The sequence below is a fragment of the Balaenoptera musculus genome, chromosome 14 (genome assembly GCF_009873245.2).
Source record: "Balaenoptera musculus isolate JJ_BM4_2016_0621 chromosome 14, mBalMus1.pri.v3, whole genome shotgun sequence".
In the NCBI taxonomy this organism is placed as follows: domain Eukaryota; kingdom Metazoa; phylum Chordata; class Mammalia; order Artiodactyla; family Balaenopteridae; genus Balaenoptera; species Balaenoptera musculus.
Genome location: NC_045798.1, coordinates 20579683 through 20598537, shown reverse-complemented (window position 1 = coordinate 20598537; position 18855 = coordinate 20579683). Strand labels below are relative to the sequence as shown.

Below are 18855 nucleotides of genomic sequence, written 5' to 3'. Positions count from 1 at the left end.
TCATTGGTGGGGATAAGCTCCCCGCCAACCCTCAGGCCACCTTCCAGGTCTGCTGGGGCCACACACACCTGACCCAGGCCCCTCCTTCCGATAAACATAGGTGGGCCTTCCCCAGACCCCACCAGCTCAAATTCAGCGCATTCAGCCAGGCTCAGCCTCGGGGGAGCCAACTCTGGGATGAGCCTTTCCACTGGAACCCTGGCCCTCCTGAGGCATGACGCTGAGGCCCAAGTCGCCTTGCCACATGCCTAGGACCTAGAAAGTGCTCCTGAGGCCCCAGTGTGGCCATCAGGAGACCACACTGCCACCCACTCTGAGAATGTCCCGGGCCTTTGGTTTCCTCATCTACAGAAACACTGCATTCAACTCAAGAATAAGGCTCCATCTGTGCCTGTGTGCTCTCAGAGCAGCTCTGTCCTCTGCCCACAATTGCTCAACAAACCAAGGAACAAAGAGGCACCTCAGCTGATATGAAAAGCAGAAAAAACTGGAGAACTGAGCCGAAGGCCAGGCCTTGCAGCTCAATAGTGGCCCTGGGAGGCACTGCTTCTCCACTGCTCACCAGATCCCCTGTGTCCATTGTCTCTCCCATCCCACCCCCTCCAGCTTTAAAAAGGTCTGGCAAGTGGGTAGGGGCCAAGCAAAGCCTGACACATCACTGCTCTCCCCTGGGCTCCCCCCATCTGCCTTGCTCTCTGCAGAAGTACGGGGACCAATCTCGGAGGAGCTGCGCTGCAGCGGGGCGGAGGCACAGCACAGACACTGGCCCACCAGCCTGCTGGCCCCCCAGTACCTGAAACGGGCTCTCCAACTCAGGCCCCCCCGGGCTGGACCCCTCCAGCCGCGGGGGCTGGTCCCCCGGCCCCCTGCCGCCGCCACCACCTCCACCACGGGGCCGCTGGACGTGAACTCTGACCTTTCGGAGGTCGAGGCGGGGCAAGGCCAGGTTAGGATGCAGCCGTGGCCCGCAGCATCTCACCATTTTGCCGCGCGGAGCTCCGGTCCTCGCCGCGCCTCTGACTGACACATGGTGGGCGGCGCAGGGAGGCAGTGCCAGGCTCGCTCCCTTTGTCTCTCCTCCTTCCTCCCTTCCCCCCTGGAGCTCCTGCGCTGTCACCGCTCCTCGCCCCGGCGGCTGCGGCTGGGGGACTGCTCCCTGGCTAGGTCCGGTCCAACGGATCAGGGCTGTTGCAGAGACAGGCACCGATCACACACCTGCTCGGCCTGCGCACCGGCCCCGCCCTCGGCCCGTTCTGTCCCTGGCCTGGCTGCCTGCCCGCTCCCGGCAGGGAGGGGACCCGGCGCCTCTGAACCCAGGAGCACAAGCGGGAATCTGAGCCCCGCGCTCCAGGCGGGCGCCCAGCGTCGGCCTGTCTGCGGCCCCGGCGGCCCCTCCCTCGCCGGGACCTGACCCATTTTCCTTTCAGATTACAAAGTAGCATCTGAGGGATGAGGGCGCAGGAAGGCGGGAGAGGCGCAGCGGTGAGACCCCAGCATCTGGCCTGCTCCGGCTCTCTCCTCGTCGTCTCCCCCACCCCCCACCTCAGGGCCCCCCATACCTGCCTCCTCTGAAGAGGGGCACCAGGGCGACCTCAGGGAAACCGGCCGCCCCGCCTTCCCATCTCTCTGGGGAGGATCAGCACTTTGGTCCGCGGCCGCCCGGCTCCCTGCGAGGACGCCCAGCCTCTGCAGATCATGGGCAGGAGGAGAGCAAACATTCCGCAGCCTGGGAGTCACAGCCCCGCCCAGCGCAGCCCCCAACCCATGCGCCCGGCGTCGTCTTTAGATGAAGACATGCGGGGTCCCAGGCTGCTCCGAAGGCAGAGAACTGACCCGGCCCAGGCCCCCGCGCTGAGACCGAGCAAGAGGCCCCAACTCAGACATGGCTCAACCCTCACAGGCTGAACTTCTGAGGTCCTGGGCAAACCCACCTCAGCCAAGGAGGTAAAAACCGCCAGCCCGGCACCTGCCAGATCTCTAGGTGTGAGTGGCCATGGGGCTGGACTAGGCTGACTAAGGTTTGGACGTGAGCATGGATTTCCACCCCTGCCAAGGCCCACCCCACCTCAGACCAGGACCCCTCGGCAACCTCATCTCCCCAGGCCACCCGCCTCGCTGAGTGGCCGCTGAATGGCAGGAGGGCGCCCGCATAGGCCTCCTCCTGCCCGAGGCCCCATGGACACTCTGGCTTTTGCCTGGCCAGGCTCGAGCTGAGGTCCCACTAACTCCCTACAGCCCACCTGCCGAGCACAGCCCCGCCCACCTGCCGAGCACAGATCCCGCCCACCTGCCGAGCACAGATCCGCCCACCTGCCAAGCACAGCCCTGCCCCGCCCTCCCAGCTTCGGGCCCCAAACTCGCCTCCTGCCGGCTCCCCAGGAAACAGGCCCAGCGGGGTGATAGGCAGTCAGGGTTGCGCCCGAAGCTAGGCTCCAGGACAAGGCTCTCTCCCCGACTCTAGAAACTCTAGAAAGCTTGGGCTGCGCGCACACCCGGGATTCACGGTGGGGGCTGGTGACGCCTTGTGGGCGGGGATGGGATCCAGGCCTCCTCCTGCCCGTTTTCCTCGGTGGGACCTTGACCGCTGCAGAATGTTGTCAGAAAAGCACATTCAGGAACCCACAGACAAACCCAGCTTGGCCCAAAACCTCAGGACCTCAAAGCAGATACCTGTGTGTGCCTTTGCATTGCATTCTCCCCCAAGGCCTCCAGTCCAGGGGCCTGGCCGGACCACACAGCCCACCAGGGCAGTGGAGGGGACTCTGGGGGACCAGCCCAAGGAACTGCTATCCTGGAGAGACTCCAGGAACTGCCCTGAGAAGCTGGGCAGGAGGTCTTCACGCCTCAGTCCTGTCTCCGTCACTACTCCACTTCCTCTTCTAAAACGGGACACTGAGACCAGGGTCAGGTTTCTTTTAAATCACCAGTGTTCCCCAAAAGGCCCCCAGCAAGCTGACATAAATTCAGCTGTCCATCAGGAAACGGGCCAACACCCTCTGACTAGCTCAGAGCCGCAGGACGGAGGGAAGGGGGTCCCTAGAGGTCACCCCTTCTCACTTCCCAAGAGCAGAGCCACTTGCTCAGCCAACAGTGCTCCCAGCATCCCCATCTCAGAGCCCCACTTGCCCTCTGTGCCTACAGTGGCCTTTGGAGGCCAAGCTAGAGCTTTCTCCCTCTCTGGTTCCCTGAGTGCAACTTGGGGAGGTCAGGCCTGAAGGAGGAGCCTGCAAGGACAGCGCCCTGAAGCAGAGAAGTACAGACACCTTCCCTCTCTCCCGAGAGTCTCAAGGACACTCTGTGGAGGAGAGTTTGGGGCTATGACCAGTAGGACTTTAAAGTCATTACATGGCCATGTGGAACATGAGAACACAGAAGCTTTGGTGGGGGGCAAGGACAATCTGGTTACTGTGATCCTGGATGCCCTCCCCACCACCCTCGCCCTGAGAGATGGGAAAGGCCTTGCAAGTCACACGTGCTCTCTGAGTCTCAGTTTCCTCATCTGGAAATGGGAAGGGTCCTTCCTCCTGCTCACCCACCTTGAGTCTCAGATCAAAGCTGTGACCAAGGCCAAGAACAACTCTGCTCAGAAACCCTATGCCTCTCTTCCACCCAAGAGCTTAGTGCAGCCTCACCCCCCAGACCTGGCTCCCAGTGCCTCCCCTCCCTTTCCAAACCCACGCTCTGGGAGGACAGAAGTTTGCTACCACTGGGAAGATGGAAGCAACAGGGCAGAGGAGGGAGTTCTGACAGAGGAGCCCAAACCACAGGGGCAGCGATGATGTGAGTAGGAAGGGATGGCTCAACAGGACCATGTTGGGGGGAGCTCACCTTTGTCAGGACGGCTGTTCTGGGGGTTCACACCCCAGAGGTGCTGCAACATCCCCACCCACCCCTCACTGCCCTCGACGAAGGCCTTGTAACCCTGCACGTGTCCAGCCTAAGAGAGCCCAAGGATGTGCTCCTGCTCCCTGAGCGGAAAGCTCACTGGGTGCCAGTTATCCGGCCTGAAGCCTCAGCAGAAACCCCAGTGCCCCCCAAAACATATGTCCCCAGCCTGACTTGCTGTGCACACTCCCAGCTCTGGAGGGCAGGGCTGCTGGGTAGCTGTGTCCAGGTGGGGCCACCAACCATTCCTCCCCTGAGTTCCAAGGCTAGAAGCTGACAAAATGTCAAGTAGGGAACCAGGAAAATGGATTCTCCCGGGTGAAATGGGTGAGCCATCTTGGGGAAGCCTTGGGCGAGAGAAGAGGAAGCAAAGAGAAGGGTCCAGAGGCACCTCTTTCAAGGGCGGTAGAGATGGGGACAGGACTCGGCAGGACTCTTCCATAAATCCCCTCAAGGAAAGGAACCTTCTCTGGGGCAATCCTTAGCACTAGCGGGGAATGGGGTTCTGGGAAGGGCGGGGTGTCACCCCCTCCCGCCCCTTGGCTGGTACATGGTGACAACTGCAGCATATCCGGGTCCCACCGAGGAACACTGCCGCTTCCCTCCCTCTCTGGCGCCCGTCCCAGACCCTTCGGGCAGAACTGAGGAAATGGGCGCAGGAGGACATCGAGCCGCCCGCAACGCCCACATTTCCCTTTTCCGGGCCGGGAGGCGAGGAGATGCTACACGACGCGAAGGAAGTGAGCTCATCCTGCCCGGCCCCGTGACCCACCGTGTGGGGCCAGGGAAGCCACACTCGATCGGGGTTGGAGGGTGGGCTCCTCAGGCCCCAAGCGGTGAGGGGCGACCGGCCTCCCGGCTACGCGAGCAGGCCTTCTGCTTGCGCGGGGCGGCTCGGCCGCGGCCGCTCACTCACCGGCAGGTTGTCCGCTCCGCTGGCTTCCGCGCCGCGCGCCGGCTGAACTCGCAGGGAGGCGCCGCTCCTCGGAAGCCTGACTGCGGGCAGGCGGGCGGGCGGGCGGGGGCTCGGCTCCAGCCAGTCAGGCCGCCGGGGCGGCAGCAGGAGACCGGACACCAGGCTCGCTCGTCAGCCGCGCCCCGCCCCCCAGCCCGGGGTTCCTTTAAGGGGAGGGGCGGGGCCAAGGAGCGGCGGGAACAGGCGACCGGCCCGACGGCCACAGGACTTCGCGTGTGCCTCCTGGGGGCGGTGCTGGGCTCCCTGGGCCGCGAGCTCCTCCCACACACCCCTCCGGGCCGCCAGGGCCTCCACGTGCTGCGGACCTCACCCGAGGGCCGGCTTCTCTGGACTGAGCACAAAGCCACCTCCAGACACCTTTTCTAGCCCTCGAAGCCCTCGCTCCTTCCTACACCCGACCCTGAAGACAAAGGCTGCTCCTCACCCCACCCCCTCTCCTCCAGGCAGACACACCCTGACACACAAAATCCCCTGGTGCAGACCAGCAAACAAGACCCAGTGGGCAAGGTCCACCCCCGCCCAGCACATACGCTTCCTCGCGGGGATCAAGACCTGTGGGGTGATTCTCGCCTTATCTTTCTACCCCACTAGATGGCCTGCAGGGTCAGCACCCTACCCCCATGCCTACTGAAAGCACTCAGTCAACATGGGATGGAATGAACCAGCTTAACGCTTTTTAGGGGAGGGGGAGGGTCCAGCGGGGAACACCACCACTACTCAACCACAAAAAGCATGTGGAATTCAGGAACCTGATTAGCTGGACAACCCCAGCTTCTTTTGACCACTGGGAATTTAGTTTCTAAAGCAACATTTAGACCAGGAAGAGAGCTGACAGGGCTTGTGAAGAGATGGGCAGCTCAGCCAAGGCAGCCTGGAAGAGGACAGAGCAGCATGCAGACACAGCCCCACACACCTGCCCCCTCATCCGGATCCAGCCCAACCAAGTGTTCCATAACAAGCTGGAGGGATCCTTGGGACGCCAGTAGGAACTGGGAGGCAGGGAGGTGCACAGCCGACCTCAGCCTCCTAGCCTGGGCTCACAGCATTCTTGGAGCCCCAGCGAGACTTTAGACCCCTGCTCACCTCAGAGCTCTAACCAACCACCACTCGAGATGGAATAAAAAGGAGTTAAAGCACAGAAGATGCTGACACACAATCTTAGCAACACTAAATTCCAGAACCAGAAATCCAGGAAGACTGTCCTGACTTCCCCAAAGCCTGCAGTGCATCCAGCAGGACCCAAGTTAGACCTAAGGGGGAAAAACAAGTCTGGATCAAAAGCCCAGATTCTTACTTGCTGAGCGGCCTGTGGAGCGCTGATGCTCTCCACTGTAAAATGACCAACTGGGCTGCTCCACATGGACCAGAGCTCCTCTGTAATCATTCAAAGTCTCTCAGGCTGACTGGCGTCTAGGAAACTCATAAACCAGCCCACAGGTCTGCCCTGAGATTAGCCCGCCCAGCCTTCTAACCTGCCCTCCACCACGTATATCTCAGGAGGGAAATGCCTTCTGGACAATATTCCAGACAATACTCAACATGATTTCTGGGAGTAAGAAAAAACCCCTTGGAAGGTTTACTCTCCCAGCCCAAATGAGGTCCCTTCTGGCCACCCACACTTGGTCCTTAATTTCTAGTCCTCCCACCTTGTTTGGACTCCCCTGGGCGGGAGTGCCACCTAGTGCCACTGCGAGGCTCTGCAGGCCCCAGGCCACTTGGCCGCAGCACCCGTGGACAGGCCAACCTCCTCAGGCAACCCACTGCCACTCCCCCGCTCCTTGCAAAGTGAACTCCGTGCCCTGCTGTGCCAGGGGACAGAAGGGAGTGGCGGGGCAGGGGTGGCAGGTGCTCTCTGTTAATTCTCATTCCCTGGGGGCCGATGGAGGCTCCTCGAAGAAGAGAGGTGATGGTCGGTGTCCGGTGTCCCAAGGCTGGCACGAGGAGCCAGGGGCAGGTTATCAGCCTCACAGAAGCCTGGGCAGGAGCCCGGACAAGCACGGACTACCCTCAGGTGATTCCTTGATCTGAAGGCTTCTCACAGCCCTGCCAAATTCTCCCTTCGTGTTCTCGAATGTTTCCTAGCAATCCCACCAGCCCAGATGACTTCTCTGCCACCCAGGCAGCGAGGAGGGTGCAGCAGGGTAAGGAAGCCCAGCAGAAAGCTCCCTCTAGGCCGGAGCCCAGCCTTGTCCATTCCCTTTCCCCTTAGTGGTGCAGGCACAGAGCACCCCCTTGGGCTGGGGGAGGCAGGGGAGAGGAAAGGCTGGAGTGGCTGCCACAGCTCCTGGCACGTACCACGAAGGAGGTCCCTGAGGCCTTGAGATGTCCTCCTGCCCTGGAATGAGCCCAGGATTCTCTGAGGTCAGAGCTGGGCAGGCAGCAGGGTCTACTTCCCACCAACTTGACTGTCTGCCCATTTTAACATCCAGAACTGTCTTCTCAACACCTATTAGGTAAGAGGTAAAATAGTACTTACTGAATCTCCACCCCCTGCCAGCATAGGACCAGGTATTTATTTATTCCTACATCATTCTCATTTAAGAGCAGCCTGTTCACAGAGGGGAACAATAAAGCTATAACAATTACAGGAAGTTTAAAAACATGCAAAACACGTTCTACACTGTCCAGGGTCATGGACTCGTGGAGCGAAGGAAATGCCAAGTGCAGATCGACAGGGTAGGGGTGAGCGACATGGGAGACCTGACAGGCTGATCTGGCTTTATTCCTTTTCAGAACTGGAACGTCACACCTCACATTTTAAAAATACTAAACTGAGGGCAGAAACAAGGAAGCGGTGCTAACGCACCCCATGGCCAGACAAAATGACAACAAACCATGTTATTATGCTCAGATGTGGACTTCAGTGTTTAGGGGTGAAGTTTCATAATGTCTGCTATGTACTTTCAGTGGCTCAGAGAAGAGTCCGTACATATGCACAGAGACAAAGCAGATACGAGGAAACATTAATAACTGGTCACTCAAGCAGTGTGTGTGGGTAACACTTCTCTCAACTTTTCTACTCTGTTCAGAAGTATTCACAATAAAAAACTGGAAGACTTTGCTTTAAGCCACAGAAAAACCTCTAAATTCTACTACTGGGGAGAAAAACTCAAGACCACATTCAGCACACAGCGCCTCTCTGGCCCTGAGGCAGCATCATGCCCACCGCTCCTGCTTCATGAGGCGGGTGGGGCAGTTCCGAGCTGAACCCCTCACTCCTGTCCAGGCAGCAGCCCTCCGATGACAGCAGCCCGCTCTGCAGCCTAGGGCCCCATCTCCGCAGAGTCAGCTCCTTGGTTTGCAGGAGGAGGGACACGTGGACAGCTTCTTCCCCAAAGGGCCCTCCTTTCTACCAGGCCAGCTTCCCCACCACCTGCACCTCTGTCCTCAGGACCCGTGAAGGCAAAAAGGACTCCTCAGAAGCGCCAGAGACCAAGGGAAATCTGCCACCAGATGCCACCCTTCATGGAACAGGAAACCCCGGCAGGAGGGGGAGCACACCTGGGCACTCCCCCCATACACACCTGCCATCCAGGTCACCTGGTGACCTGGGCTTACAGACGCTACACACCTTCCACCCCTCTTGGTAAGAAACACTTATGAAGGTCTGTTCCCCCCTTTGACTTATAGGGACAAAAAGGACAGCATATCTGAAATCATAGCTGCCACACAAACGCAGACTGCGATGCTCGGGCACAGGCAGTGGCCTTCCAGCTCCGGTCAGTGCTGCTCCCTTGAAGCCAGTTCTCCATAGAGGCCCGGTGGCGACCACCCTCCCCACTGAGGCCAAACGCCAGGCCCAGGTAGCCCAAATAAGGTAGCTGGGCTCTTTGACCCCAAACCCTGACCTTTTTCAGGAAGGACACCATGAGTTCCTGAAAAGAAACTCATGGACGCGTCCCCTCCTCCATGCCCGGCACTCGGCCTGCTCGCAGCTCCAGTTCTAAGGGCAGAGCGTTCTCCTGGTCTGACCAGAGCCGGAGGAGTGTGGTGGATTCCTTGTTCCGTGCCATTCAGATTAAACGTTAAACTTACAAATACTCTGAGCCAGTATAGACAGAGAATAAACACATGAAAATGTTGAAGTGGACTCACATTTAAAAAAAAGCAAATTACAAACTGTATTAAGGTATGATTCTTGATGTTCCCTATTTCCTCCACTGCTCTCAGTAAAGAGCTACTCCACCCCTCCATCCACTCAAGTCAAAACTCACGAGTCATTTTCCATTTCTCTCTCCCCCCGCATGCAATCCATCAGTGCATCCTGTCCACTCTCCCCTCAAAACATACCCAGAATCGAATGTGGAATCTAAAAATTACAACAAACTAGTGAATATAACAAAAAAGCAGCAGACTCACAGATACAGAGAACTAGTGGTTACCAGTGGAGGGGGGGTGGGGGTGGGGAGGAATATTGGGATAGGAGAGTAAGAGGTACAAACTATTAGGTATAAAATAAGTTACAAGGACTTCCCTGGTGGTGCAATGGTTACGAATCCACCTGCCAATGCAGGGGACACGGGCTCGAGCCCTGGTCCAGGAAGATCCCACATGCCACGGAGCAACTAAGCCCGTGAACCACAACTACTGAACCTGCACTCTACAGCCTGAGAGCCACAACTACTGAGCCCGCGTGCCACAACTACTGAAGCCCGCACGCCTAGAGACCACACTCCGCCACAAGAGAAGCCACCACAATGAGAAGAATGAGAAGCCCGCGCAGTGCAATGAAGAGTAGTCCCCGCTCGCCGCAACTAGAGAAAGTCCGCACACAGCAACGAAGACCCAACGCAGCCAAAATTAATTAATGAATTAAATAAGTTGCAAAAATATACTGTACAACATAGGGAATAGAGCCAATAGTTTATAATAACCTTAAAAGGAGTTTAACCTTTAAAAATTATGAATCACTATATTGCACACCTGTAACTTATACTGTACATCAACTATACTTCAATAAAAAAAAATACCAGAATCGAGTGCCTCCCCCCCACCCCAACTCCACTGCTCCCCACTCTGATCCAGGCCACCACCTTCTCTTGCTGGGATCCTGTCAGAGCCTCCCAACAGGTCCCCTACTCTGTCTCCACAGCAGCCAGGACGACTGGATCAGAACCCAGATCACTCAGCACTCACTCAGAGGACAGGCTGAGCTGGCGCCATGGGTCCTCCTGCCCTCCTACCTTCCTGCCCTCTGTGCCTCCAGCCACAGGGGCTCTTTGTTCTCCCTAAACAGCAACAAGTGTTCTCTATCCATCTCAAGCCTCTACCTGGACCACTCTCCCGGCCCCTCAGATGCACCCTCAGCCCACACGGCACTAGGCGGGGCCTTCCTTCCTTCCCTGACTGCCTTGGTCCCAGCCCAACTCTGCCCCAGCCTCAAACACTGTGCCCTTTACCTGTCCATGTTCTCACACGGCCTTTCAACCACTAGACATGTCCATGTGTCCGTCTGTTTCTCAGCTGTCTCAGCCCCTAATAAGGGAAGCTCTCTGAGGACGGGAGCGCTAGCTCTATTTACCAGTGGATCCCCAGCATCTCAACAGGGCCTGGCATCTGGAAGGAGCTCAAAGATTTGTTGAATGAAGCAGCAAATTCAAGAAGAGAGGAATGGTGTTCATCTATGACAACTGTTTCAGTAACACCCAGTGTGGTTCATATACCCAACAATGCCTATTACTAACGGGTACAATAGTTTTAGATGGCAAACATGTAGCAAAAATCGTGCAGGTGCCCAGACCCCTTCAGACAGCAATTCTACACTGAGGCATTCAGCCTGAGGAAAAGGCCTACGTGCAAAGATGTGCTCTACAACGTTAATCACGATGGTAAAAACCACCGGGGCACCAGAATCCACTATGGTAGTAGAGCCACTTAAGGTATGTAGTTACATGAAGTCTTGTAAAATCATCATATGTAGCAATATGTATAAGGTAAAAAAGGCAAGATACAAAACAGGAGTAGCTGACCCCTGAACAACACAGGTTTGAATGCGCAGGTCCACTTATAAGCAGACTTTTTTCAATAAATACGTACTACAGTACTACATAATTGGAGGATGTGAAGCCACACATACCGAGAGTGGCCTGTAAAGTTATATGCATATTTTCAGTTGCTGGGGGGAGGGGAGTCAGTGCCCCTAACCCCCCGCATTGTTCAAGGGTCAACTGTATATCCATTTAAAAAAACAGACAGGGCTTCCCTGGTGGCGCAGTGGTTACGAATCCCCCTGCCAATGCAGGGGACACGGTTTCGATCCCTGGTCCAGGAAGATCCCACATGCCGCAGAGCAACTAAGCTCGTGCGCCACAACTACTGAAGCCTGCGCGCCTGGAGCCTGTAGCTCTGCAACAAGAGAAGCCGCCGCAGTGAGAAGCCCGCTCACCGCAATGAAGAGCAGCCCCCGCTTGCCGCAACTAGAGAAAGCCCGCGCACAGCAGCAAAGACCCAACGCAGCCAAAAATAAATAAATAAATTTATAAAAAACAAAAAAACAAAAACACAAAAAAGAAACCAGACAGACATGAAGTGAAAAATAAAGCCCGTGATTATGCAACAAGTCATCAGGTGAGAAGGGGTGGGAATCATGACTGTCCTCCCAGTTCTCCAACATTCTGTCAGATCATTACATCACCTCTGTCATTTACAAGAGAATGAGACTGACTTCCAGAAGGGGGCCAAGACCATTCAATGGGAATGTGCTGGGAAAACTGCACATTCCCATGAATGAAGTCAGATACTTAACCTTACACGATATTAAAAAACAATTCAAAATGGATCAAAGACCTAAACACAAGACCTAAAACTATAAAATTCTTAGAGGAAAATAGGAGAAAATCTTCATGACACTGGATTCAGAAATGATTTCTTGGATATGACACCAGAAACACAGGAAATAGAAGTATAAATAGATAAATTGGACTTCATCAAAAGATACGACCAAGAGAGTAAAAAGATAAGCCATAGAATGGGAGAAAAATATTTGCAAATACATATACCAGATAAGGGTCTAGTATCCATAAAAATAAAGAACTCCTGCAACTCAGCAACGAAAAACCACACAATTCAAAAATGGACAAAGGGAGACTTCCCTGGTGGTGCAGTGGTTAAGAATCCACCTGCCAATACAGGGGACACGGGTTCAAGCCCTGGTCCGGGAAGATCCCACATACCACGGAGCAACGAAGCCCATGCACCACAACTACTGAGCCTGTGCTCTTGAGCCCGTGCTCTGCATCAAGAGAAGCCACCGCAATGAGAAGCTCGCACACCACAACGAAGAGTAGCCCCCGCTCGCCACAACTAGAGAAAGCCCGTGTGCAGCAACGAAGACCCAACACAGCCATAAATAAATAAATAAATAAATTTTTAAAAAAATGGACAAAGGGCTTGAATAGACGTTTTTCCAAAGATATATAAATAGCCTATAAGCATGTGAAAGGATGCTCAACATCACTAGTCATTAGAAAATGAAAATCCAAACCTCAATGAGATGCCATTTCACACCCATTAGGATGGCTATTATAAAAAATAAATTAAAAGGTGGATTAGAGACCTAAATGTAAGACTGGACACTATAAAACTCTTAGAGGAAAACATAGGAAGAACACTCTTTGACATAAATCACAGCAAGATCTTTTCTGATCCACCTCCTAGAGTAATGGAAATAAAAACAAAAATAAACAAATGGGACCTAATGAAACTTAAAAGCTTTTGCACAGCAAAGGAAACCATAAACAAGACGAAAAGACAACCCTCAGAAGGGGAGAAAATATTTGCAAACGAATCAATGGACAAAGGATTAATCTCCAAAATATATAAACAGCTCATGCAGCTCAATATTAAAAAAACAAACAACCCAATCCAAAAATGGGCAGAAGACCTAAATAGACATTTCTCCAAAGAAGACATACAGATGGCCAAGAAGCACATGAAAAGATGCTCAACATCACTAATTATTAGAGAAATGCAAATCAAAATTACAATGAGGTATCACCTCACACCAGTTAGAATGGGCACCATCAGAAAATCTACAAACAACAAATGCTGGAGAGGGTGTGGAGAAAAGGGAACCCTCTTGCACTGTTGGTGGGAAGGTAAATTGATACAGCCACTATGGAGAACAGTATGGAGGTTCCTTAAAAAACTAAAAATAGATTTACCATATGATCCAGCAATCCCACTACTGGGCATATACCCAGAGAGAAAACCATAATTCAAAAAGACACATGCACCCCAATGTTCATTGCAGCACTATTTACAACAGCCAGGTCATGGAAGCAACCTAAATGCCCATCAACAGACGAATGGATAAAGAAGTTGTGGTACATATATACAATGGAATATTACTCAGCCATAAAAAGGAACGAAATTGGGTCATTTGTTGAGACGTGGATGGATCCAGAGACTGTCGTACAGAGTGAAGTAAGTCAGAAAGAGAAAAACAAATAACGTATATTAATGCATGTATGTGGAACCTAGAAAAATGGTACAGATGAACCGGTTTGCAGGGCAAAAGTTGAGACACAGATGTAGAGAACAAACGTATGGACACCAAGGGGGGAAAGCGGCAGGGGGTGGGGTGGGGATGGTGGGGTGATGAATTGGGCGATTGGGATTGACATGTATACACTGATGTGTATAAAATTGATGACTAATAACCTGCTGTATAAAAAAATAAATAAAATTAAATTTAAAAATTAAAAAAAAAAAGGTGTTGGTGAGGATGTGGAGAAAGTGGAATCCTCATACAATGCGAATGGGAATATAAAATGGTACAGCCACTGTGGAAAAGTTTGGCAGTTCCTCAAAAAGTTAAACACAGACTGACCATATGATCCAGAAATTCCACTCCTAGTTATACACCCAAAAGAACTGAAAGCAAAGACTCAAACAGATACCTGTACATCAATGCTCACAGAAGCACTATTCCAACAGCCAAAGTGGAAACAACCCACTATCTATCAATAGATGATAAACAAAACGTGGTCTATCCATAAAATGGAATACTATTCAGCCTTAAAAAGGAATGAAACTCTGAAACATGCTATAAACATGATGAATCTTGAAAATATGGTAAGTGAAATAATAAGCCAGACACCAAAGGACAAATGTTGTATGATTCCACTAATATGAAGTACTTAGAATAGTCTTCACAGAGACAGAGTAGAACAGTGCTTAAGGGGGTTGGGTGGGAGGTAGACTAGGGAATACTATTTAATAGGTACAAAGTTTCTGTTTGAGATGATGAAAAAGTTCTAGGAATGGATAGTGGTAATGGTTGCAAAACAGTATGATGGGGCTTCCCTGGTGGCGCAGTGGTTAAGAATCTGCCTGCCAATGCAGGGGACACGGGTTCGAGCCCTGGTCCGGGAAGATCCCACATGCCGCAGAGCAACTAAGACCGTATGCCACAACTACTGAGCCTGTGCTCTAGAGCTCATGAGCCACAACTGCGGAGCCCATGTGCCACAACTACTGAAGCCCGTGCACCTATAGCCCGTGCTCTGCAACAAGAGAAGCCACCTCAACAAGAAGCCTGCGCACCACAACAAAAGAGTACCCCCGCTGCCGCAACTAGAGAAAGCCGGCGTGCAGCAATGAAGACCCAACGCAGCCAAAAATACAATGCAGGGAACATGGGTTCCATCGCTGTTCCGGGAAGATCCCACATGCCGTGGAGCAACTAAGCCCGTGCGCCACAACTACTGAGCCTGAGCTCTAGAGCCCACGAGCCACAACTACTGAGCCCGTGCGCCACAACTACTGAGCCCGTGTGCCACAACTACTGAAGCCTGCGCACCTAGAGCCCATGCTCCGCAACAAGAGAAGCCACCACAATGAGAAGCCCACACACTGCAACGAAGAGTAGCCCCCGCTCACCGCAACTAGAGAAAGCCCGCGCACAGCAACGAAGACCCAATGCAGCCAAAAATAAATAAATTTATTTTTTGAAAAAAAAAAAAAGAAATAGACCCCAAAATGACAGAAGATGATGAAAAGGAGAAAAGGACTTTGAGACAGCTAAATAAACAAGCACAATATGCTCAAAGATTTATGGGAAAATATGATCATAATGAGAGAAATGGAAGACATAAAAAAGAACCACTTGAAACTTCCAAAATGAAAAACAGAATGTCTTCAATGAAAATTTCTACAAAAAGCTACTAGAATAAGTGAATTTAATAAGATTAAAGAAATTTTCATATATTGCTAATGGGAATACAAAATGGTAAAACAACTATTAATATTTTCAAAACAGTTTGGTGGTTTCTTATAAATACACAGTTACCTATGAATAGTAATTGTACTTTTAGGTATTTACACAAGAGAAATGAAAACAAATGTCTACACAAAGACGTAAACACAAATATTCATATAGATTTTATACATAATAGCCAAAAGATGCAAACAACCCAAATGTCCACCAACAGATGAAGGGTTAAAAATAATCTGTGGGGGCTTCCCTGGTGGCGCAGTGGTTGAGAATCTGCCTGCTAATGCAGGGGACACGGGTTCGAGCCCTGGTTTGGGAAGATCCCACATGCCGCGGAGCAACTGGGTCCGTGAGCCACAACTACTGAGCCTGCGCATCTGGAGCCTGCGCTCCGCAACAAGAGAGGCCGCGATAGTGAGAGGCCCGCGCACCGCGATGAAGAGTGGCCCCCGCTTGCCGCAACTAGAGGAAGCCCTCGCACAGAAACAAAGACCCAACACAGCCAAAAATAAATAAATAAATTAAAAAAAAAAACAACAGTATAAATCATAGCAATTAAAAAAAAAAATCTGTGGGGCTTCCTTGGTGGCACAGGGGTTCAGAATCCACCTGCCAATGCAGGGGACACAGGTTTGAGCCCTAGTCCAGGAAGATCCCACATGCTGCAGAACAACTAAGCCCGTGCGCCACAACCACTGAGCCTGCGCTCTAGAGCCTGAGAGCCACAACTACTGAGCCCGCGTGCCACAACTACTGAAGCCCACGTGCCTAGAGCCCGTGCTCCGCAAGAAGAGAAAACACTGCAATGAGAAGCCCGCGCACCAAAACAAAGAGAAGCCCCTGCTCACCGCAACTAGAGAAAGCCCGTGCACAGCAACGAAGACCCAACTCAGCCAAAAATAAATAAGTAAAATTAAAAAAAAAAATCTGTGGCATAGCCACCCAATGAAATACTATTCAGCAATAAAGAGGAATGAATTTCAACATTATGGTCAGTAAAATAAACCACATAGAACAGAGTACATTCCATTTAAATAAAATTTCTTAAAAGAAAAAACTCATCTATAGTGATAAGAAGCAGATCAGTGATTGCCTGGAACCATGGGTGGATACTGACTGCAAGGGGATACATATTTTCTATCTCCAGTGTGGTGGTGATTACACAAATCTATATATTTATTAAAACCAATGAATTATATGCTTAAAAAGGGTTTTATTGCATGTAAACAATACCTCAGTAAAGTCGACTTAGAAATTGAATCAGGGCTTCCCTGGTGGCACAATGGTTAAGAATCCACCTGCCAATGCAGGGGACATGAGTTCGAGCCCTGGTCAGGGAAGATCCCACATGCCACAGAGCAACTAATCCTGTGTGCCACAACTACTGAGTCTGTGCTCTAGACCCTGCGAGCCACAACTACTGAAACCCGTGCCTAAAGCCTGTGCTCTGCAACAAGAGAAGTCACCACAATGAGAAGCCGGCACACCACAACGAAGAGTAGTCCCCGCTCTCTGCAACTAGAGAAAGCCCACGCTCAGCAACGAAGACCCAATGCAGCCAAAAATAAATAAATTTATTTCAAAAAAAAAAAGAAACTAAATCACCACAGCAGCATTATTTACAGTAGCCAAGACATGGAAACAACTTAAGTGTCCATCAAGGGATGAATGAATAAAGAAGTTATGGTGTATATATTTACAATGGAGTATTATTCAGCCATAAAAAATAAGGAAATTCTACCATTTGCGACATGGATGGACCTTGAAGGCATTATGCTAAGTGGAATGACTCAGACAGAAAAAGACAAATACCATACGATCTCACTTAAATGTGGAATCTTACAAAAAACAAAAAACAAAACAAAAAACCCACCAAACTCAGAAAAACAGATCAGACTGAGGAGGAGGGGGAGCGGGGAATTAGAGGAAGGTGGCCAAAAGGTACAAACTTCCAGATATAAGAGAAATAAGTACTAGGGATGTAATGTACAACATGATGACTATAGTTACCACTGCTGTATTAACATACAGGAAAATTAAGAGAGTTAATCCTAAGAGTTCTCATCACAAGGAGAAACTTTTTTTTTCTTTTTTCTTTTCTTCTTTATTTTCTTTTTATTGTATCTATATGAGATGATGGATATTAGCTGAACCTATTGTGGTAATCATTTCACAATGTATCAAGCTATCATGATGTACAGCTTAAACATATATACAGTGATGTATATCAATTGTTTCTCAATGAAATTGGAAAAAAATTAAATCAACTTTCAATAAATATGTAAGTATGGAGAGACTTTCTGGAAGATACACAAGAAATGTTAAAAATTCTTGCTTGGGGCTTCCCTGGTGGCACAGTGGTTAAGAATCCGCCTGCCAATGCAGGGGACACGCGTTGGAGCCCTGGTCTGGGAAGATCCCACATGCTGCGGAGCAACTAAGCCCGTGCGCCACAACTACTGAGCCTGCGCTCTAGAGCCCATGAACCACAATTACCGAGCCTGCATGCTGCAACTACTGAAGCCCACATGCCTAGAGCCCGTGCTCCGCAACAAGAGAAGCCACCACAATGAGAAGCCTGCACACCACACGAAGAGTAGCCCCCGCTCGCCGCAACTAGAGAAAGCCTGCCCACAGCAATGAAAACCCAATACAGCCAAAAATAAAATAAACAAATAAATTTTTAAAAAAAACATGAAAAATTCTTGCTTGCTTCTGGAGAGCAGGAATGGGATTAGCAGACGGGGTGGAGAGTAAAGGCTCATTTTTATGTAATCCCTTCTTTACTATTTGAATTTTCACATGATCATATTTTATTTAAAAATTTTAAACTATCTTATTAAAAATAAAAATTAATTTAACAATACATACTCCTAAACAGAGCCAAAAGCTTAGAAGGGCGATGTTCAACAAAATGTTAACTGGTTTCCTGCGGGTTGTAGGATTACGGGTCATCAACTCTTTTCGTCTTCATATTTTGCAGCATTTTCTTATTTTTTGTAGATGAACACATCTTTACAAGTAGATGAAGGACAAAGCTATTTCCACATTGGGGAAAGTGATGCCATATATAGAGAGTGAAAGAGTGGAGCTACTGGAACCTGGATGCTTCTGAAAGCTTCCAGAGACTCCACTCTCTTTAACAGGTTACTTTGTTGCTAGTTACAGAATTCCCTTAATCCCACAGCAGCAAACACACAGGTTTCATTTCTACTCAGCAGATTACGTGAACTTTTTTTTTTAATTTTATAAATTGATTGATTGATTGATTGCTACATTGGGTCTTCTTTGCTGCACGCAGGCTTTCTCTAGTTGTGGCGAGCAGGGGCTACTCTTCATTGCAGTGTGAGGGCTTCTCATCGAGGTGGCTTCTCTTGTTGTGGAGCACGGGCTCTAGGCGCACAGGCTTCAGTAGCTGTAGCACGCGGGCTCAGTAGTTGTGGCTTGCGGGCTCTAGAGAGCAGGCTCAGTAGCTGTGGCTTGCGGGCTTAGTTGCTCCACAGCATGTGGGATCTTCCCGAACCAGGGCTCGAACCCGTGTCCCCTGCACTGGCAGGTGGATTCTTTTTGTTTTTTTAAAATATTTATTTATTTATTTACTTTTGGCTGCATTGGGTCTTCATTGCTGCACGCGGGCTTTCTGTAGTTGCGGCGAGCAGGGGCTACTCTTCATTGCGGTGCGCGGGCTTCTCATTGCGGTGGCTTCTCTTGTTGCGGAGCACGGGCTCTAGGTGCGTGGGCTTCAGTTGTGGCTCGCGGGCTCTTGAGCGCAGGCTTG

The 18855-nt window shown here is 51.1% G+C and overlaps 1 protein-coding gene across 13 annotated transcripts in view; it reads right to left on the bottom strand.

Moving 5' to 3' along the window:
* Window positions 1–18855, bottom strand: part of PISD (phosphatidylserine decarboxylase) — a 39416-nt gene that overhangs the window by 5468 nt on the left and 15093 nt on the right. For 2 of the 13 annotated variants that reach the window (XM_036823806.1, XM_036823810.1), the window contains one exon: window positions 980–1185. The exons of 5 other annotated variants lie outside the window; for them this stretch is intronic. In XM_036823806.1, the coding sequence (XP_036679701.1) occupies window positions 980–1029 (50 nt within the window). In that variant the 5' untranslated portion in view covers window positions 1030–1185. Of the gene's footprint in view, window positions 1–916; window positions 1520–1559; window positions 2585–4801; window positions 5234–18855 lie in introns of those variants that run through there. 6 more of the 13 variants (XM_036823807.1, XR_005016243.1, XM_036823808.1 and 3 more) reach the window with 6 other exon arrangements.